Here is a 15,964-nt window from a genome sequence, read left to right as displayed (position 1 = left end):
GGGCTCCTATAGTAATCATCTTGATATCTAACCCTTCTGTTCTCGGGTCTCCCTTGCTGCCATCTTGGCATGTGGGGGGTGTTTTGTCCGTGTTGTTCAGGTCCATTAGTAGTTGTATAGATGATCGGGTGCCTAGGACTAGTTGCCCCATCATTGGCTATCATTGTGAGTTCACTCTCATCAGTTATAGTGTCATCAAGCCCTTCTGTCGGGTTTTCCATGGAAGCTTGCCATTTGTATACCTGCATATTTTTATAATCAAGTACATCCCTCTTAAACTTCTTTTGCTTCTTGCTCTGGATGTCACTGTCATATTTTTTAATCAAATCCTGCAATTCTTTGGTTTTATCTTTATAGTCTTGCTGGCTTGCAAATGGTGTTAGAAGATTTTGTATTTCTGTGATACTTTTTTCTATTGTTTTTAATTTGAACTTCCTTCTTTTAACAATTTTATGTAAAAGTTCGTTTTCACATGTATTAAAAAAACAATACCATTCGTTCATAAGCTCAGCATCCTCAACGTTGTCATTCGGGTGTATATCCCATCGTAACCTCCTGGGGGTCATTTTTTCTTTTATATATGTTTCAAGGGTGGCTATGTCCCACCATACTCTCAGTTGCTTTTCCATTGTGTGCCTAAGTTGTTTAACCAACCCTTGCATGTCCTGTCTGTTTATAATTTCTTCCTGGCTAAAAATGCCCCCAACGTCTATATTCCTACTGTTCATATAGCCAAACAGTTCCATAGCTGCAGTAAAACACACCAATAGATGTGGAAACAGAAATAAAAAGCAAATATCCGCGCTTAGGAGACACTAGTTGGAAATATGTGACAGTATTTAAAATACAAACATAAATTAAGTAATCCAAAATAAAATTATAATAAGACTGCAGCCCCCCCAAGAATGTGATCCCCTAAAGGATACAGAAATAATAAGCAATGGTGTGGGGGTGGTGGCGCTGTCTAAGTGGAGGCTGATGTTACCCACAGGTGGTATGAACAAGCTATATGGACCAATGTGTCCTGAATATAGTGCCTCTTACAATAAGTGATGTGCCAGTAGTATAATAAGTAACTTAAGTGTGGCTGAGACCACGTGCTACAAATATACAATTTAGTATGTACAACGTTGGATATTAGGTAAAGGCATATTTAATCTTAGCGACATTCAATTAACTAAGGAAGAGTTACATACCCTGGACTTGGGCCTCAAATATGCCCCGGAAAAGGCATTAGACCAATTTGAGGTCTATATAGACCTCCAGAAATTCCTTAGAAAATTGAACCTAAGAAAATTCTTTTTGACTAACCAAGATGACAACCCAATGGAAACATCTGAATATACCCAAACTAACTTAAGGAATAATTCCACATTTAACCCAAATACACCGGGGAGCCAGTGTATAGGGGCGTTCAAGAAAATGGTGGAAAGTGACCTCAGGAAATTGCAGCGGAAATTCAAAAACAAAAATAAAGATGTGTGGAAAACAATTAAGGAAATTGGCAAGAAAAAAGAAGTCATTATCAGACCGGCTGACAAGGGGGGTGGCCTTGTTATTCTTAACAAAAAGGATTATGAAGAGGAGATGGAAAACTTGCTTAAAGTTGAAAATACGTATAAGAAACTGAAGGGAAACCCCAAAATACGGTTCAACAAACTACCCGAGAAATTTGTAAAAAAGGGGAAGTCCTTAGGAATACTGAATAAAAATGAAGCCGAGTACTTAGTGTCGAACTCTACGAAAACACCGGTGCTATATTACACCCCCAAGATACATAAGAGACTTGAAAAACCTCCCGGTAGACCCATAATAAGTGGTATCAACTCCATTTTCTCCCGTCTAGGAGAGTACCTCGACACCTATCTGCAACCGATCGTTAAGTTGGGAAGATCCCACCTTCGTGACAGCCTACAACTTATTAATGAATTGCAACAGGTTGATGGTGCGGAACATCTACTCTTGGCTACTATTGATGTCAACTCCCTCTACACTAGTATATCCCAGGAGGATGGTGTCATGGGAGTAGAAAAAGCCTTACACCAACACACTAATTTAAAACAAGCACAGATTAACTTTATTGTTGAAGGGCTCAAGATGGCCATGGAGTGTAACTATTTTTGGTACCGGAACCATTATTATGTCCAAACTAGGGGGGTAGCGATGGGGGCCCGATATGCCCCCAGCGTTGCCAACCTATTGATGGACAGCTGGGAGGAAGAATATGTTTATAGTCGTAATATCCCTCAGATTAAACTGTACAGGCGTTACATTGACGACCTTATCATCCTTTGGGATGGCACCAATGACACTTTCCAAGCATTTCTATCTAATCTGAATACCAACAGATACGGCCTCACCTTTACTGGCAATTGTAGTACAGAACGCATAGATTATCTTGATCTACAGATTTACAAGGAGGGCTCAGAACTACATACAAGAACCCACTTTAAAACCACCGACCGCAACGGATACATCCCATCCACCAGCTGTCATCACCCTAGGTGGAAAGCCAATATACCAAAAGGGCAACTGATGCGACTTCGGAGGAATTGCAGTTCTGTCACTGAATTTCAAGCACAAGCTGACATAATCATTGACCGGTTTAAAGAAAAAGGATATAAAGAGGCAAACCTAGTGAAATTAAAAGATGAAGTGACCAACATGGACAGGAACAACATGCTGTCAGTTAATAAAAAGAATAAAAATAACAAAACTGATGTAGCCTTTATCACCGGCTTCAACTCCCAATACAAAGACTTCGAGCATATAGTAAAAAAGTATTGGCCAATCCTACAGGAAGACCATGCACTTACTAAAGTCCTGGGCAAAAAACCTAGTTTCATCTATAGACGTGCCCCCTCCCTTCGTCACCATTTGGTGCACAATGTGGTAGATCCACCCAAACAGGTTAACATCTGCCCTGATCTGAAGGGATTCTTCAAATGTCAGAGATGTCTAGGCTGCAGGGTCAGCAAAAAACAACCGAGAAGAAAAATGAGTTTTAAATCTAGAAATGACTTCAAAGAATACAAGATCAAAGAACTCATCTCCTGTGACACAACACACGTGACTTATGTCATCGAGTGCCCGTGCCACCTGCAATATGTGGGTAGAACCACACGACCCCTGAAGATAAGAATCCAGGAACACATCAATAGGATTAAAGCAGGTTTTCCCAAACATCATCTCTCACGTCATTTTAAAGAGTTCCACCACCAAGACCCTACTGGCCTGATTTTTTATGGTATTGATACCATAAAGGATAACTGGAGGGGAGGAAATAAGACCACTGCAATATCCCAAAATGAGACCAGTTGGATCTACCGCTTGGGTTCGCTTGCACCCTACGGGTTAAACAAGGATATTGACCTTAATTGTTTCCTTGCCAACCCCTAGTTCCAGGGTTCTCAAGATGACTTACCCAGGGTATACAAGGCTATAGAGTGCCCTTGTTGCTTACTCCCCAGCTATGGGGACCATTAATAGAATTCGACTCTAGGAACCCTTCTCCAGCATGTCATTTGATTGGGGTCTGGTACCTGGGAAGCTTTGTCATACTACACCCCTGATAGGCCTACATTTCCCTTTAGGGTAGGCACCATCTTTGTTTGATGTTTAATGGTCACACCCCCTCATTCATATAATCTACCTTACGATGCTAGTGCTGCACATCCTAGCACCCATGAATCCTATACTATACCTCATGTTTTCCATTTTAGATACGGGTTATGCTACCCATCCTACCTTTCCATCTTTGTCCATAGGTATATCACTGTCTGTACCTATACTTACACCTCCAGGTTAAACTTCATCCCACCCCTGGGGTGTCCACTCTGCTTGGAGCAACATCATTATACTATGTATTTAAATTTGAAACCTTAACATAGGTCCCCCTCTGTTTGCATTTCTCCTTAAGTACTATGACCTTTGTATTAGGACTCACCTGCAATGGGCATACCTACAGATCATAGAGCTTATATGCATTAATGTCTCTACTCATGATTTGTAGTTTATTTACACAGATCTGATTTGTTCACACATATATACATATATATACCATAATCTTGTCTCACACTGGTATTGCATATGAGAGAAGCATATGAACTCAGCGCTGATATAAGCCATATAGTTAAACTGAGATGTCACCGTATGGAGTATTATGTCATGTCCGTATATACTTATGCACACCATGAAAATTGTCACCGTATGGAATATTATGTTATGTCCGTTTAAGCGTATGCACACCATGGAAATTACAATTATATATACCCAGGGACTCCTGCCAAAATGATCCGATCGGAAGGGATTTCCCCATCAAAATTATGATTGGTGAACGCCGCTTAGTGGGAGGGTTTTTCCATGGTGACGCTGGCTATATTAACCATCAGTAGCGGTATGCGTGTACCCGCTTCAGAAGACGTAAGAGAACGAAACGTGCGTAAAGCGGATACACGCACGCCCGCACGCACTTCCTGGACTAACCAGCTGTTCACCTGGTGGAACGCACGCCGTTCCCATGCTGGCTCTGATCTTTATTTGTGGAGTTTGTGCCGTGCTGGGAAGCTTGTTATTATACAGATAACTGTCTGCTTGTATCCACAAGCATTCTATCTGGCCCCCGTTTTTATTTTATTTTAAACTATTTTTATAAATATTTTTTAATTTTCTTTTTGTTTATATACATTTGTATACATTGTTTCAGTATAAGCCTATGGCTGTACTAATAAACTTACCCACTGGAACCTGAACCTACTACTCTATGAGACCCTTTTTTTCATCCCTCGGAGGAATCTGGCCACCCAGGATCTTTTTTTGTACCAGCTGGACCGTAGGACCTACTAGGAGAGCGAGGACCCGAGTCGGTTGGATATCTTCTATGCACTTTACCCCTGCAGGGGTGAGGGCCTCTGGTGAGTAGGGACCCAGGAGGGGGAGCACCGGACCCACTTCGCATCACTGCACTATTGCATACTGTGATCACCTATCTACTTGGAAAGTCACATTGTCACCATTATCACTCTGGACTGCTGTTAATTTATTTATATTGGTTTACACACCCGGATTGTTTTTATATATATATTTTTTATATATATCTTTTTCTGAACTTATAGACATTCTTTGGATTTTTTGGTTTTTTGAATTTTTTACTTTTTTGGACACATTTTTTGGCACTTGTGCTGTACGCTATCACTTTTCAGTATTAATACATTTATCCAACGTTGTACATACTAAATTGTATATTTGTAGCACGTGGTCTCAGCCACACTTAAGTTACTTATTATACTACTGGCACATCACTTATTGTAAGAGGCACTATATTCAGGACACATTGGTCCATATAGCTTGTTCATACCACCTGTGGGTAACATCAGCCTCCACTTAGACAGCGCCACCACCCCCACACCATTGCTTATTATTTCTGTATCCTTTAGGGGATCACATTCTTGGGGGGGCTGCAGTCTTATTATAATTTTATTTTGGATTACTTAATTTATGTTTGTATTTTAAATACTGTCACATATTTCCAACTAGTGTCTCCTAAGCGCGGATATTTGCTTTTTATTTCTGTTTCCACATCTATTGGTGTGTTTTACTGCAGCTATGGAACTGTTTGGCTATATGAACAGTAGGAATATAGACGTTGGGGGCATTTTTAGCCAGGAAGAAATTATAAACAGACAGGACATGCAAGGGTTGGTTAAACAACTTAGGCACACAATGGAAAAGCAACTGAGAGTATGGTGGGACATAGCCACCCTTGAAACATATATAAAAGAAAAAATGACCCCCAGGAGGTTACGATGGGATATACACCCGAATGACAACGTTGAGGATGCTGAGCTTATGAACGAATGGTATTGTTTTTTTAATACATGTGAAAACGAACTTTTACATAAAATTGTTAAAAGAAGGAAGTTCAAATTAAAAACAATAGAAAAAAGTATCACAGAAATACAAAATCTTCTAACACCATTTGCAAGCCAGCAAGACTATAAAGATAAAACCAAAGAATTGCAGGATTTGATTAAAAAATATGACAGTGACATCCAGAGCAAGAAGCAAAAGAAGTTTAAGAGGGATGTACTTGATTATAAAAATATGCAGGTATACAAATGGCAAGCTTCCATGGAAAACCCGACAGAAGGGCTTGATGACACTATAACTGATGAGAGTGAACTCACAATGATAGCCAATGATGGGGCAACTAGTCCTAGGCACCCGATCATCTATACAACTACTAATGGACCTGAACAACACGGACAAAACACCCCCCACATGCCAAGATGGCAGCAAGGGAGACCCGAGAACAGAAGGGTTAGATATCAAGATGATTACTATAGGAGCCCCAATCCACCCAGAAGGAGATCACTTAGCCGTAATAGGCACTCCTCAGGAAGAGACCATTATCCTAACAACACACACTATAATTATGGTAGAAATGGAGGGGAGTATGAGGATTTTCACAGGGGAGGCCCCAACTCCCGCCCACCAGGAAGATGGAGACCAAGAACTGGCTACGGAAATCCAGGATGGAGAGGGATGAATGGCAACCGAGGGGCTACCCATGGAAGATCCCAAGGGAGAGGAGAAAACCCAAGGAACCAAGGACATCAAGGACAGGGAACCCACTCCAACCCATGGGACAACAGATCGCGCAATCAGGACAGAGAAATGGAATACAGCCAAAGAGAAAACGCACCAGAGGGTGCAGGGGAGGGCAGAAGAAAACGCCCAAGGCACTATTAGGTAAAGGCATATTTAATCTTAGCGACATTCAATTAACTAAGGAAGAGTTACATACCCTGGACTTGGGCCTCAAATATGCCCCGGAAAAGGCATTAGACCAATTTGAGGTCTATATAGACCTCCAGAAATTCCTTAGAAAATTGAACCTAAGAAAATTATTTTTGACTAACCAAGATGACAACCCAATGGAAACATCTGAATATACCCAAACTAACTTAAGGAATAATTCCACATTTAACCCAAATACACCGGGGAGCCAGTGTATAGGGGCGTTCAAGAAAATGGTGGAAAGTGACCTCAGGAAATTGCAGCGGAAATTCAAAAACAAAAATAAAGATGTGTGGAAAACAATTAAGGAAATTGGCAAGAAAAAAGAAGTCATTATCAGACCGGCTGACAAGGGGGGTGGCCTTGTTATTCTTAACAAAAAGGATTATGAAGAGGAGATGGAAAACTTGCTTAAAGTTGAAAATACGTATAAGAAACTGAAGGGAAACCCCAAAATACGGTTCAACAAACTACTCGAGAAATTTGTAAAAAAGGGGAAGTCCTTAGGAATACTGAATAAAAATGAAGCCGAGTACTTAGTGTCGAACTCTACGAAAACACCGGTGCTATATTACACCCCCAAGATACATAAGAGACTTGAAAAACCTCCCGGTAGACCCATAATAAGTGGTATCAACTCCATTTTCTCCCGTCTAGGAGAGTACCTCGACACCTATCTGCAACCGATCGTTAAGTTGGGAAGATCCCACCTTCGTGACAGCCTACAACTTATTAATGAATTGCAACAGGTTGATGGTGCGGAACATCTACTCTTGGCTACTATTGATGTCAACTCCCTCTACACTAGTATATCCCAGGAGGATGGTGTCATGGGAGTAGAAAAAGCCTTACACCAACACACTAATTTAAAACAAGCACAGATTAACTTTATTGTTGAAGGGCTCAAGATGGCCATGGAGTGTAACTATTTTTGGTACCGGAACCATTATTATGTCCAAACTAGGGGGGTAGCGATGGGGGCCCGATATGCCCCCAGCGTTGCCAACCTATTGATGGACAGCTGGGAGGAAGAATATGTTTATAGTCGTAATATCCCTCAGATTAAACTGTACAGGCGTTACATTGACGACCTTATCATCCTTTGGGATGGCACCAATGACACTTTCCAAGCATTTCTATCTAATCTGAATACCAACAGATACGGCCTCACCTTTACTGGCAATTGTAGTACAGAACGCATAGATTATCTTGATCTACAGATTTACAAGGAGGGCTCAGAACTACATACAAGAACCCACTTTAAAACCACCGACCGCAACGGATACATCCCATCCACCAGCTGTCATCACCCTAGGTGGAAAGCCAATATACCAAAAGGGCAACTGATGCGACTTCGGAGGAATTGCAGTTCTGTCACTGAATTTCAAGCACAAGCTGACATAATCATTGACCGGTTTAAAGAAAAAGGATATAAAGAGGCAAACCTAGTGAAATTAAAAGATGAAGTGACCAACATGGACAGGAACAACATGCTGTCAGTTAATAAAAAGAATAAAAATAACAAAACTGATGTAGCCTTTATCACCGGCTTCAACTCCCAATACAAAGACTTCGAGCATATAGTAAAAAAGTATTGGCCAATCCTACAGGAAGACCATGCCCTTACTAAAGTCCTGGGCAAAAAACCTAGTTTCATCTATAGACGTGCCCCCTCCCTTCGTCACCATTTGGTGCACAATGTGGTAGATCCACCCAAACAGGTTAACATCTGCCCTGATCTGAAGGGATTCTTCAAATGTCAGAGATGTCTAGGCTGCAGGGTCAGCAAAAAACAACCGAGAAGAAAAATGAGTTTTAAATCTAGAAATGACTTCAAAGAATACAAGATCAAAGAACTCATCTCCTGTGACACAACACACGTGACTTATGTCATCGAGTGCCCGTGCCACCTGCAATATGTGGGTAGAACCACACGACCCCTGAAGATAAGAATCCGGGAACACATCAATAGGATTAAAGCAGGTTTTCCCAAACATCATCTCTCACGTCATTTTAAAGAGTTCCACCACCAAGACCCTACTGGCCTGATTTTTTATGGTATTGATACCATAAAGGATAACTGGAGGGGAGGAAATAAGACCACTGCAATATCCCAAAATGAGACCAGTTGGATCTACCGCTTGGGTTCGCTTGCACCCTACGGGTTAAACAAGGATATTGACCTTAATTGTTTCCTTGCCAACCCCTAGTTCCAGGGTTCTCAAGATGACTTACCCAGGGTATACAAGGCTATAGAGTGCCCTTGTTGCTTACTCCCCAGCTATGGGGACCATTAATAGAATTCGACTCTAGGAACCCTTCTCCAGCATGTCATTTGATTGGGGTCTGGTACCTGGGAAGCTTTGTCATACTACACCCCTGATAGGCCTACATTTCCCTTTAGGGTAGGCACCATCTTTGTTTGATGTTTAATGGTCACACCCCCTCATTCATATAATCTACCTTACGATGCTAGTGCTGCACATCCTAGCACCCATGAATCCTATACTATACCTCATGTTTTCCATTTTAGATACGGGTTATGCTACCCATCCTACCTTTCCATCTTTGTCCATAGGTATATCACTGTCTGTACCTATACTTACACCTCCAGGTTAAACTTCATCCCACCCCTGGGGTGTCCACTCTGCTTGGAGCAACATCATTATACTATGTATTTAAATTTGAAACCTTAACATAGGTCCCCCTCTGTTTGCATTTCTCCTTAAGTACTATGACCTTTGTATTAGGACTCACCTGCAATGGGCATACCTACAGATCATAGAGCTTATATGCATTAATGTCTCTACTCATGATTTGTAGTTTATTTACACAGATCTGATTTGTTCACACATATATACATATATATACCATAATCTTGTCTCACACTGGTATTGCATATGAGAGAAGCATATGAACTCAGCGCTGATATAAGCCATATAGTTAAACTGAGATGTCACCGTATGGAGTATTATGTCATGTCCGTATATACTTATGCACACCATGAAAATTGTCACCGTATGGAATATTATGTTATGTCCGTTTAAGCGTATGCACACCATGGAAATTACAATTATATATACCCAGGGACTCCTGCCAAAATGATCCGATCGGAAGGGATTTCCCCATCAAAATTATGATTGGTGAACGCCGCTTAGTGGGAGGGTTTTTCCATGGTGACGCTGGCTATATTAACCATCAGTAGCGGTATGCGTGTACCCGCTTCAGAAGACGTAAGAGAACGAAACGTGCGTAAAGCGGATACACGCACGCCCGCACGCACTTCCTGGACTAACCAGCTGTTCACCTGGTGGAACGCACGCCGTTCCCATGCTGGCTCTGATCTTTATTTGTGGAGTTTGTGCCGTGCTGGGAAGCTTGTTATTATACAGATAACTGTCTGCTTGTATCCACAAGCATTCTATCTGGCCCCCGTTTTTATTTTATTTTAAACTATTTTTATAAATATTTTATAATTTTCTTTTTGTTTATATACATTTGTATACATTGTTTCAGTATAAGCCTATGGCTGTACTAATAAACTTACCCACTGGAACCTGAACCTACTACTCTATGAGACCCTTTTTTTCATCCCTCGGAGGAATCTGGCCACCCAGGATCTTTTTTTGTACCAGCTGGACCGTAGGACCTACTAGGAGAGCGAGGACCCGAGTCGGTTGGATATCTTCTATGCACTTTACCCCTGCAGGGGTGAGGGCCTCTGGTGAGTAGGGACCCAGGAGGGGGAGCACCGGACCCACTTCGCATCACTGCACTATTGCATACTGTGATCACCTATCTACTTGGAAAGTCACATTGTCACCATTATCACTCTGGACTGCTGTTAATTTATTTATATTGGTTTACACACCCGGATTGTTTTTATATATATATTTTTTATATATATCTTTTTCTGAACTTATAGACATTCTTTGGATTTTTTGGTTTTTTGAATTTTTTACTTTTTTGGACACATTTTTTGGCACTTGTGCTGTACGCTATCACTTTTCAGTATTAATACATTTATCCAACGTTGTACATACTAAATTGTATATTTGTAGCACGTGGTCTCAGCCACACTTAAGTTACTTATTATACTACTGGCACATCACTTATTGTAAGAGGCACTATATTCAGGACACATTGGTCCATATAGCTTGTTCATACCACCTGTGGGTAACATCAGCCTCCACTTAGACAGCGCCACCACCCCCACACCATTGCTTATTATTTCTGTATCCTTTAGGGGATCACATTCTTGGGGGGCTGCAGTCTTATTATAATTTTATTTTGGATTACTTAATTTATGTTTGTATTTTAAATACTGTCACATATTTCCAACTAGTGTCTCCTAAGCGCGGATATTTGCTTTTTATTAATATTGAGTTGGCCCAACCTTTGCAGCTATAACAGGCAGGGCTGGCCCAAGATACACGCCTGCAGAAAGGCCCCCACATCTATTTTATATCATGATAAATAAAACTAAAATTAAATTGATCAGGAAGTCAGATTTTGCACTGAACACATACGTGTGAACCTGGGTTAAGGGCTAGTGTAGTATATAGACAGGCTAGGGTAGCATATAGACAAACTAGTGTAGTATATAGACAGGGTAGGGTATATAGACAGGCAATAGTATACAGACAGGCTAGGGCAGCCCTCAAAATTTCCACTCGCCTACTAGCATTTGGCGAGTGGATTTAAGCTGGGGGCGAGTGATGACAGGGCTGCATGACCAATCTCCCTCCAATCTGTGCCTACACTTAGAGTCCCGATGAGATTGGCGGCCGAAGAGGAAAGGTGCATGCTCGGGAAAAGTAGTCTGTTGAGCCGCGCACAGGCAGAGCAGTACACAGGTGCTCTACTTACAATTCTCATTAAGCCATGGGACCTAACAGTATGACCTCTCTGAGCCTGCCCCCCTCCCCGGGCCCCGACCAATGTAGCTGGAGAGCAGAAAGTAATGAGTGAGGTGGAGGATTGCAAAAATTACCACTCCGGTGCAGCGCTCACTGAAAGTTGCCCTGACATGAGAGCGGCAGCCTTCTAGTTTGTGCAGTTTTCTTCTCCAACAGTTTAGCCTGAGCACTGTGAACAGACTGGTCTCAATGTGTGCTGTGCGCTGTCAGTGTGCGCTGTGCTATGGTGTCAATGGCTGTGCAGTTGTGTGGATCTCAGCGCTGGATTGTACTCCCTCCCGCTGTGCTGCAGCTCCTCTCCTCTCTGCCAGCCTGAATAAAAGGGGGAAGTGGGGACATGCAAGCGTGGAGCCGCACACACAGGCTCCTGATGATGAGATGAATGGAGAGAGAGAGAGGATGGATGGGAGTTGCAGAGCAGACAGCAAGAGAATGGGGAAGAGACCCAGTTCTAGTGCCCTGTCCCTCTGGTCTGCCCCCAGTACCCTGGTCCCTCTGGTCTGCCCCCAGTGCCCTGTCCCTCTGGTATGCCCCCAGTGCCCTGTCCCTCTGGTCTGCCCCCAGTGCCCTGTCCCATTTTGTTAAAGTTGTTGTTGGTAATATTTAATTTTGTAACTTGATTCTGCATAAAACATTGTCATTCCATGAGATAATCTACGAGGGCGTGTTTACGGGTGCAATTAGGCGCAGGGCAGTGTATGAATTAGGTGGGGCAACTGGTGGCGAGTAACTCTTGAGGCCTGGCTAGTAGCTCAGGACTTGAAATTTTGAGCCCTGGGCTAGGGTATATACAGACAAGCTAGTGTATACAGACAGACTAGTGTATACAGACTAACCTGGCGCCACCCCTGCTCAGGAGCTTGTGTGAGAAATTTTCTCCTGACTCTATCATATGGGCAGAGCAAGGGAGGAAACCCACTCTCACACTTATCTTTTTCTTCTGGCTGTCACTGAAGTATCGGGTGCAGACTCAGTGAGAGTGCTGTGGCTGTGTGGGACAGCGCTGTGTCAGTCAGCCCATGACACTCTCACTGAGTCTGCACTCTGTGCGGATCGTGTAGGTAGCGGCAACCCTGCGCTGCCACCCCTCTCAAATTCCTGCCTGAGTCCATTGGACCCACTGGGACCCATGGTAGGGCCGGCCCTGATAACAGCTTCAACTCTTCTGGGATGGCTGTCCACAAGGTTGCTTTGTGCACTGGTCCAAATCATTTGGTAGAGGGGGGATTATGGTGTGGGGTTGAATTTCAGGGGTTGGGATTGGCCCCTTAGTTTCAGTAAAGGTTACTCTAAGGCCGCGTACACACGATCAGTCAAAACCGATGAAAACGGACTGAAGGACCGTTTTCATCGGTCCAAACCGATCGTGTGTGGGCCCCATCGGTCAGTTAACCTTCCGTCAAAAAAATGAGAACTTGCTTTAAAATTGAACCGATGGACGCCTAACCGATAGGTCAAAACCGATCGTTAGTATGCAAAAGCATCGGTTAAAAACCAGCGCATGCTCAGAATCAAGTCGACGCATGCTTGGAAGCATTGAACTTCATTTTTTTAAGCACGTCGTTGTGTTTTACGTCACCACGTTCTGACACGATCGGTTATTGTGTGGTGTGTAGGCACATCAGACCATCAGTCAGCTTCGGACCGTTCTCATCGGATGGACTGATCGTGTGTACACGGCCTTAAGGCATCAGTATACCAAGACATTTTGGACAATTTCATGTTCCCAACTTTGTGGGAACAGTTTGGGTATGGTCTGTTTCTGTTCCAAAATGACTAAGCACCAGTGCACAAAGCATTGTCCATAAAGACATTGATGAGAGAGTTTGTGGTGGAGGAACTTGAGTGGCCTGAACAGAGTTTTGACCTCAACACGATAGGGCACCTTTGGGATGAATTAGACTGGAGACTGCAAGCCAGGCCCTCTCCTCCACATCAGTACTAACCTCACAAATGCGCTTTTGAAAGAATGGTCACACTTCCCTCTAGACACACTCCTAAACTTTGTGGACAGGCTTCCCCGAAGAATTAAAGCTGTTATAGCTGCAAAGGGTGGGCCAACTCAATATTGAATACTACGGACTAAGACTGGAATGCAATATATTGTTTTCACCAATTTTGAAAACTTTGCACTGCTGTGAAATATTATTATTAGTTTATCACTAATGATTGTTCCTTTATTTATATGGTTTATGTAGCAAGCAGTGGGATAGCTAATATCATGTTTAATTATTAATTATTAGGGCCTGTGCGTGGTGGAACACATTATCATATAGCTCTGAAATGCAACTGAACTGTAAGGGCAATATTTGCACTTCCACACCATCTTTGGAATCATTTTTTTTATTTTTTTTGTCTATTAGATATAATAGACCACTGATTTCAGCTACCAGACAAAGTCTTGCTATCTTCAGAAGTTTTCTGATGACTCTGCAGTAGTGGGATGTATCGGGGATGGGGAAGAGTCTAAGTCTAGGACTGTTATGGAGAACATTGGTGTGAGGTTAAACATCTGCTAGCTAAATGTGACAAAGACAAAGAAGCTGTTTGTGGATTTCAGAAAGAGGAAGCCACCAGTAACCCTAATCTCTATCCGAGGAGTGGATGTGGAAGTAGTAGACAGTTACAAGTATCTGGGGGTCCACATAGATAATAAGCTGGACTGGAGCAAGAACACTGAGGTGCTATATATGAAGGGCCAGAGCCACCTCTACTTTTTGAGGGGACAGAGGTACTTTAACATCTGCCGGACGATGCTGAAGGTGAGCCTGTGGTGTCCATCGCTCTCCTGTATGCAGTGGCATGCTGGGGAAGCAGGCTTAGGGTGTCCAACACCAACAGACTCAACAAACTGATTAGGCCAGTGATGTTGTTGGATTGGAATTGGATTCTTTTACAACAGTGTTGGGGAGAAGAATGTTGTTCAAGTTACATTATATCTTGGACAACTCCCCCCCCCCACTCCACAATACGCTGGTAAGTCTGCCGAGTACCAGCAGTGACAGATAGTTTATACCCACAATGCACCACAGAGCGACACAGGAAATAATTTTTGACTATGGCGATCAATATATATAATTATTTTCTGTGAGGGCTGGAGGTGAAGATTTAATTCTGATTGTTTGTGGTGTTCGAGAAAGTGGTGTAATATTTGTATTTGGTAGTTTGCCTGTTATTTTAATCTGTGTTATGTTTTCTATGTTGTATTTTAATTGTATGGATGTTTTATTTGTAGTGTACAGTAGTTTTAATTTTGTTATTTTGTCTTAATGGCTGTTATTGGTAATTTTGTTGTGTTTTTGCATCTTGTTCAGTCTATTGTTGTGACCTTGTGTTTTCTTTGTTAAGTGCGTCTGTGTGGTAACAATTTCCCTTTGGGATTAATAAAGTATTCTGTATTCTGTATCTTTTACCTTGGTTCCGCAGAGCACAGTTTACCCAGTGCTATGGCTGCATTCTGCTGCACTGAGGACCTCCTGGCATCACCACCAGCATGGGTCAGTAGAAGTTTCAGGATATCAGACTGGAGGAGAGAGGAAGCCGACCCTGGTACATCAAAGCAACAACCCAAGCAAAGAGCTGTATTCCCAACAATGATCTCATCTTCGGATCGCAGTAGGTTTACCAAAGTGCTGAATCCTTAGGGGGGAAAAAAATATTTGGCTTGTATGAATGGCACGATTTTTTAATACATTTTTACAGGCACTTCAGTCAGATCTATGAAGGTCCACAAAAAAACGTTGTATACAATCTATTTATAATAAGCTGAATATGCAAAAGTTGGAAAGTGTAAATCAGAGGTTCAGAAAAAAAAAACTTAGCACCAAGAAGAAATCTATTAAAATTTAAATAAAATAAAGTTCACTGTCTCAACCACCCCAGTTGCTGTCTGCAGTCTGTTCTGTTCGCAACTTAAAATTTTTGTTTTAACCTCACTTTTATTCCTGTGGCATTTTTAATCAGGACTGTTAGAGAGAGTGAAAGCGGTGACACAAACACCAATAAAAACAACCTTGTTTAACCCTTCCTACTCCTATTCAAATTTAAAAAAATATAGTTAATGTGCAGGATCCCAGCAGCATACTTACTTTATGTATGCTCCCCCACAACTCTGTTCAGCTTCTGGGAGTGGAAGGAAAGCACTGTGTAAGATATATGAGTCCCCAGAGTCTTAGCCTACACAGGCCTATGCACTCCCCTGTGATAGCACTGATTAAAGTGATGGTAAAGGATCGTTTTTTTTTAAA

The 15,964-nt window shown here is 42.2% G+C and overlaps 1 protein-coding gene across 1 annotated transcript in view; it reads right to left on the bottom strand.

Annotated features, from left to right (window-relative positions):
- TTC12 (tetratricopeptide repeat domain 12) overlaps positions 1-15,964 on the bottom strand; it is a 226,308-nt gene that overhangs the window by 15,479 nt on the left and 194,865 nt on the right. The window contains exon 21 of the mRNA XM_040326012.1: positions 15,131-15,356. Coding sequence (XP_040181946.1) covers positions 15,131-15,356 — 226 coding nt within the window. The remainder of the gene's footprint in view (positions 1-15,130; positions 15,357-15,964) is intronic.

The sequence above is a fragment of the Rana temporaria genome, chromosome 10 (genome assembly GCF_905171775.1).
Source record: "Rana temporaria chromosome 10, aRanTem1.1, whole genome shotgun sequence".
In the NCBI taxonomy this organism is placed as follows: Eukaryota; Metazoa; Chordata; class Amphibia; order Anura; family Ranidae; genus Rana; species Rana temporaria.
Note: the sequence above shows the minus strand (reverse complement) of the source record. Positions and strands in the feature narration are given on the sequence as shown.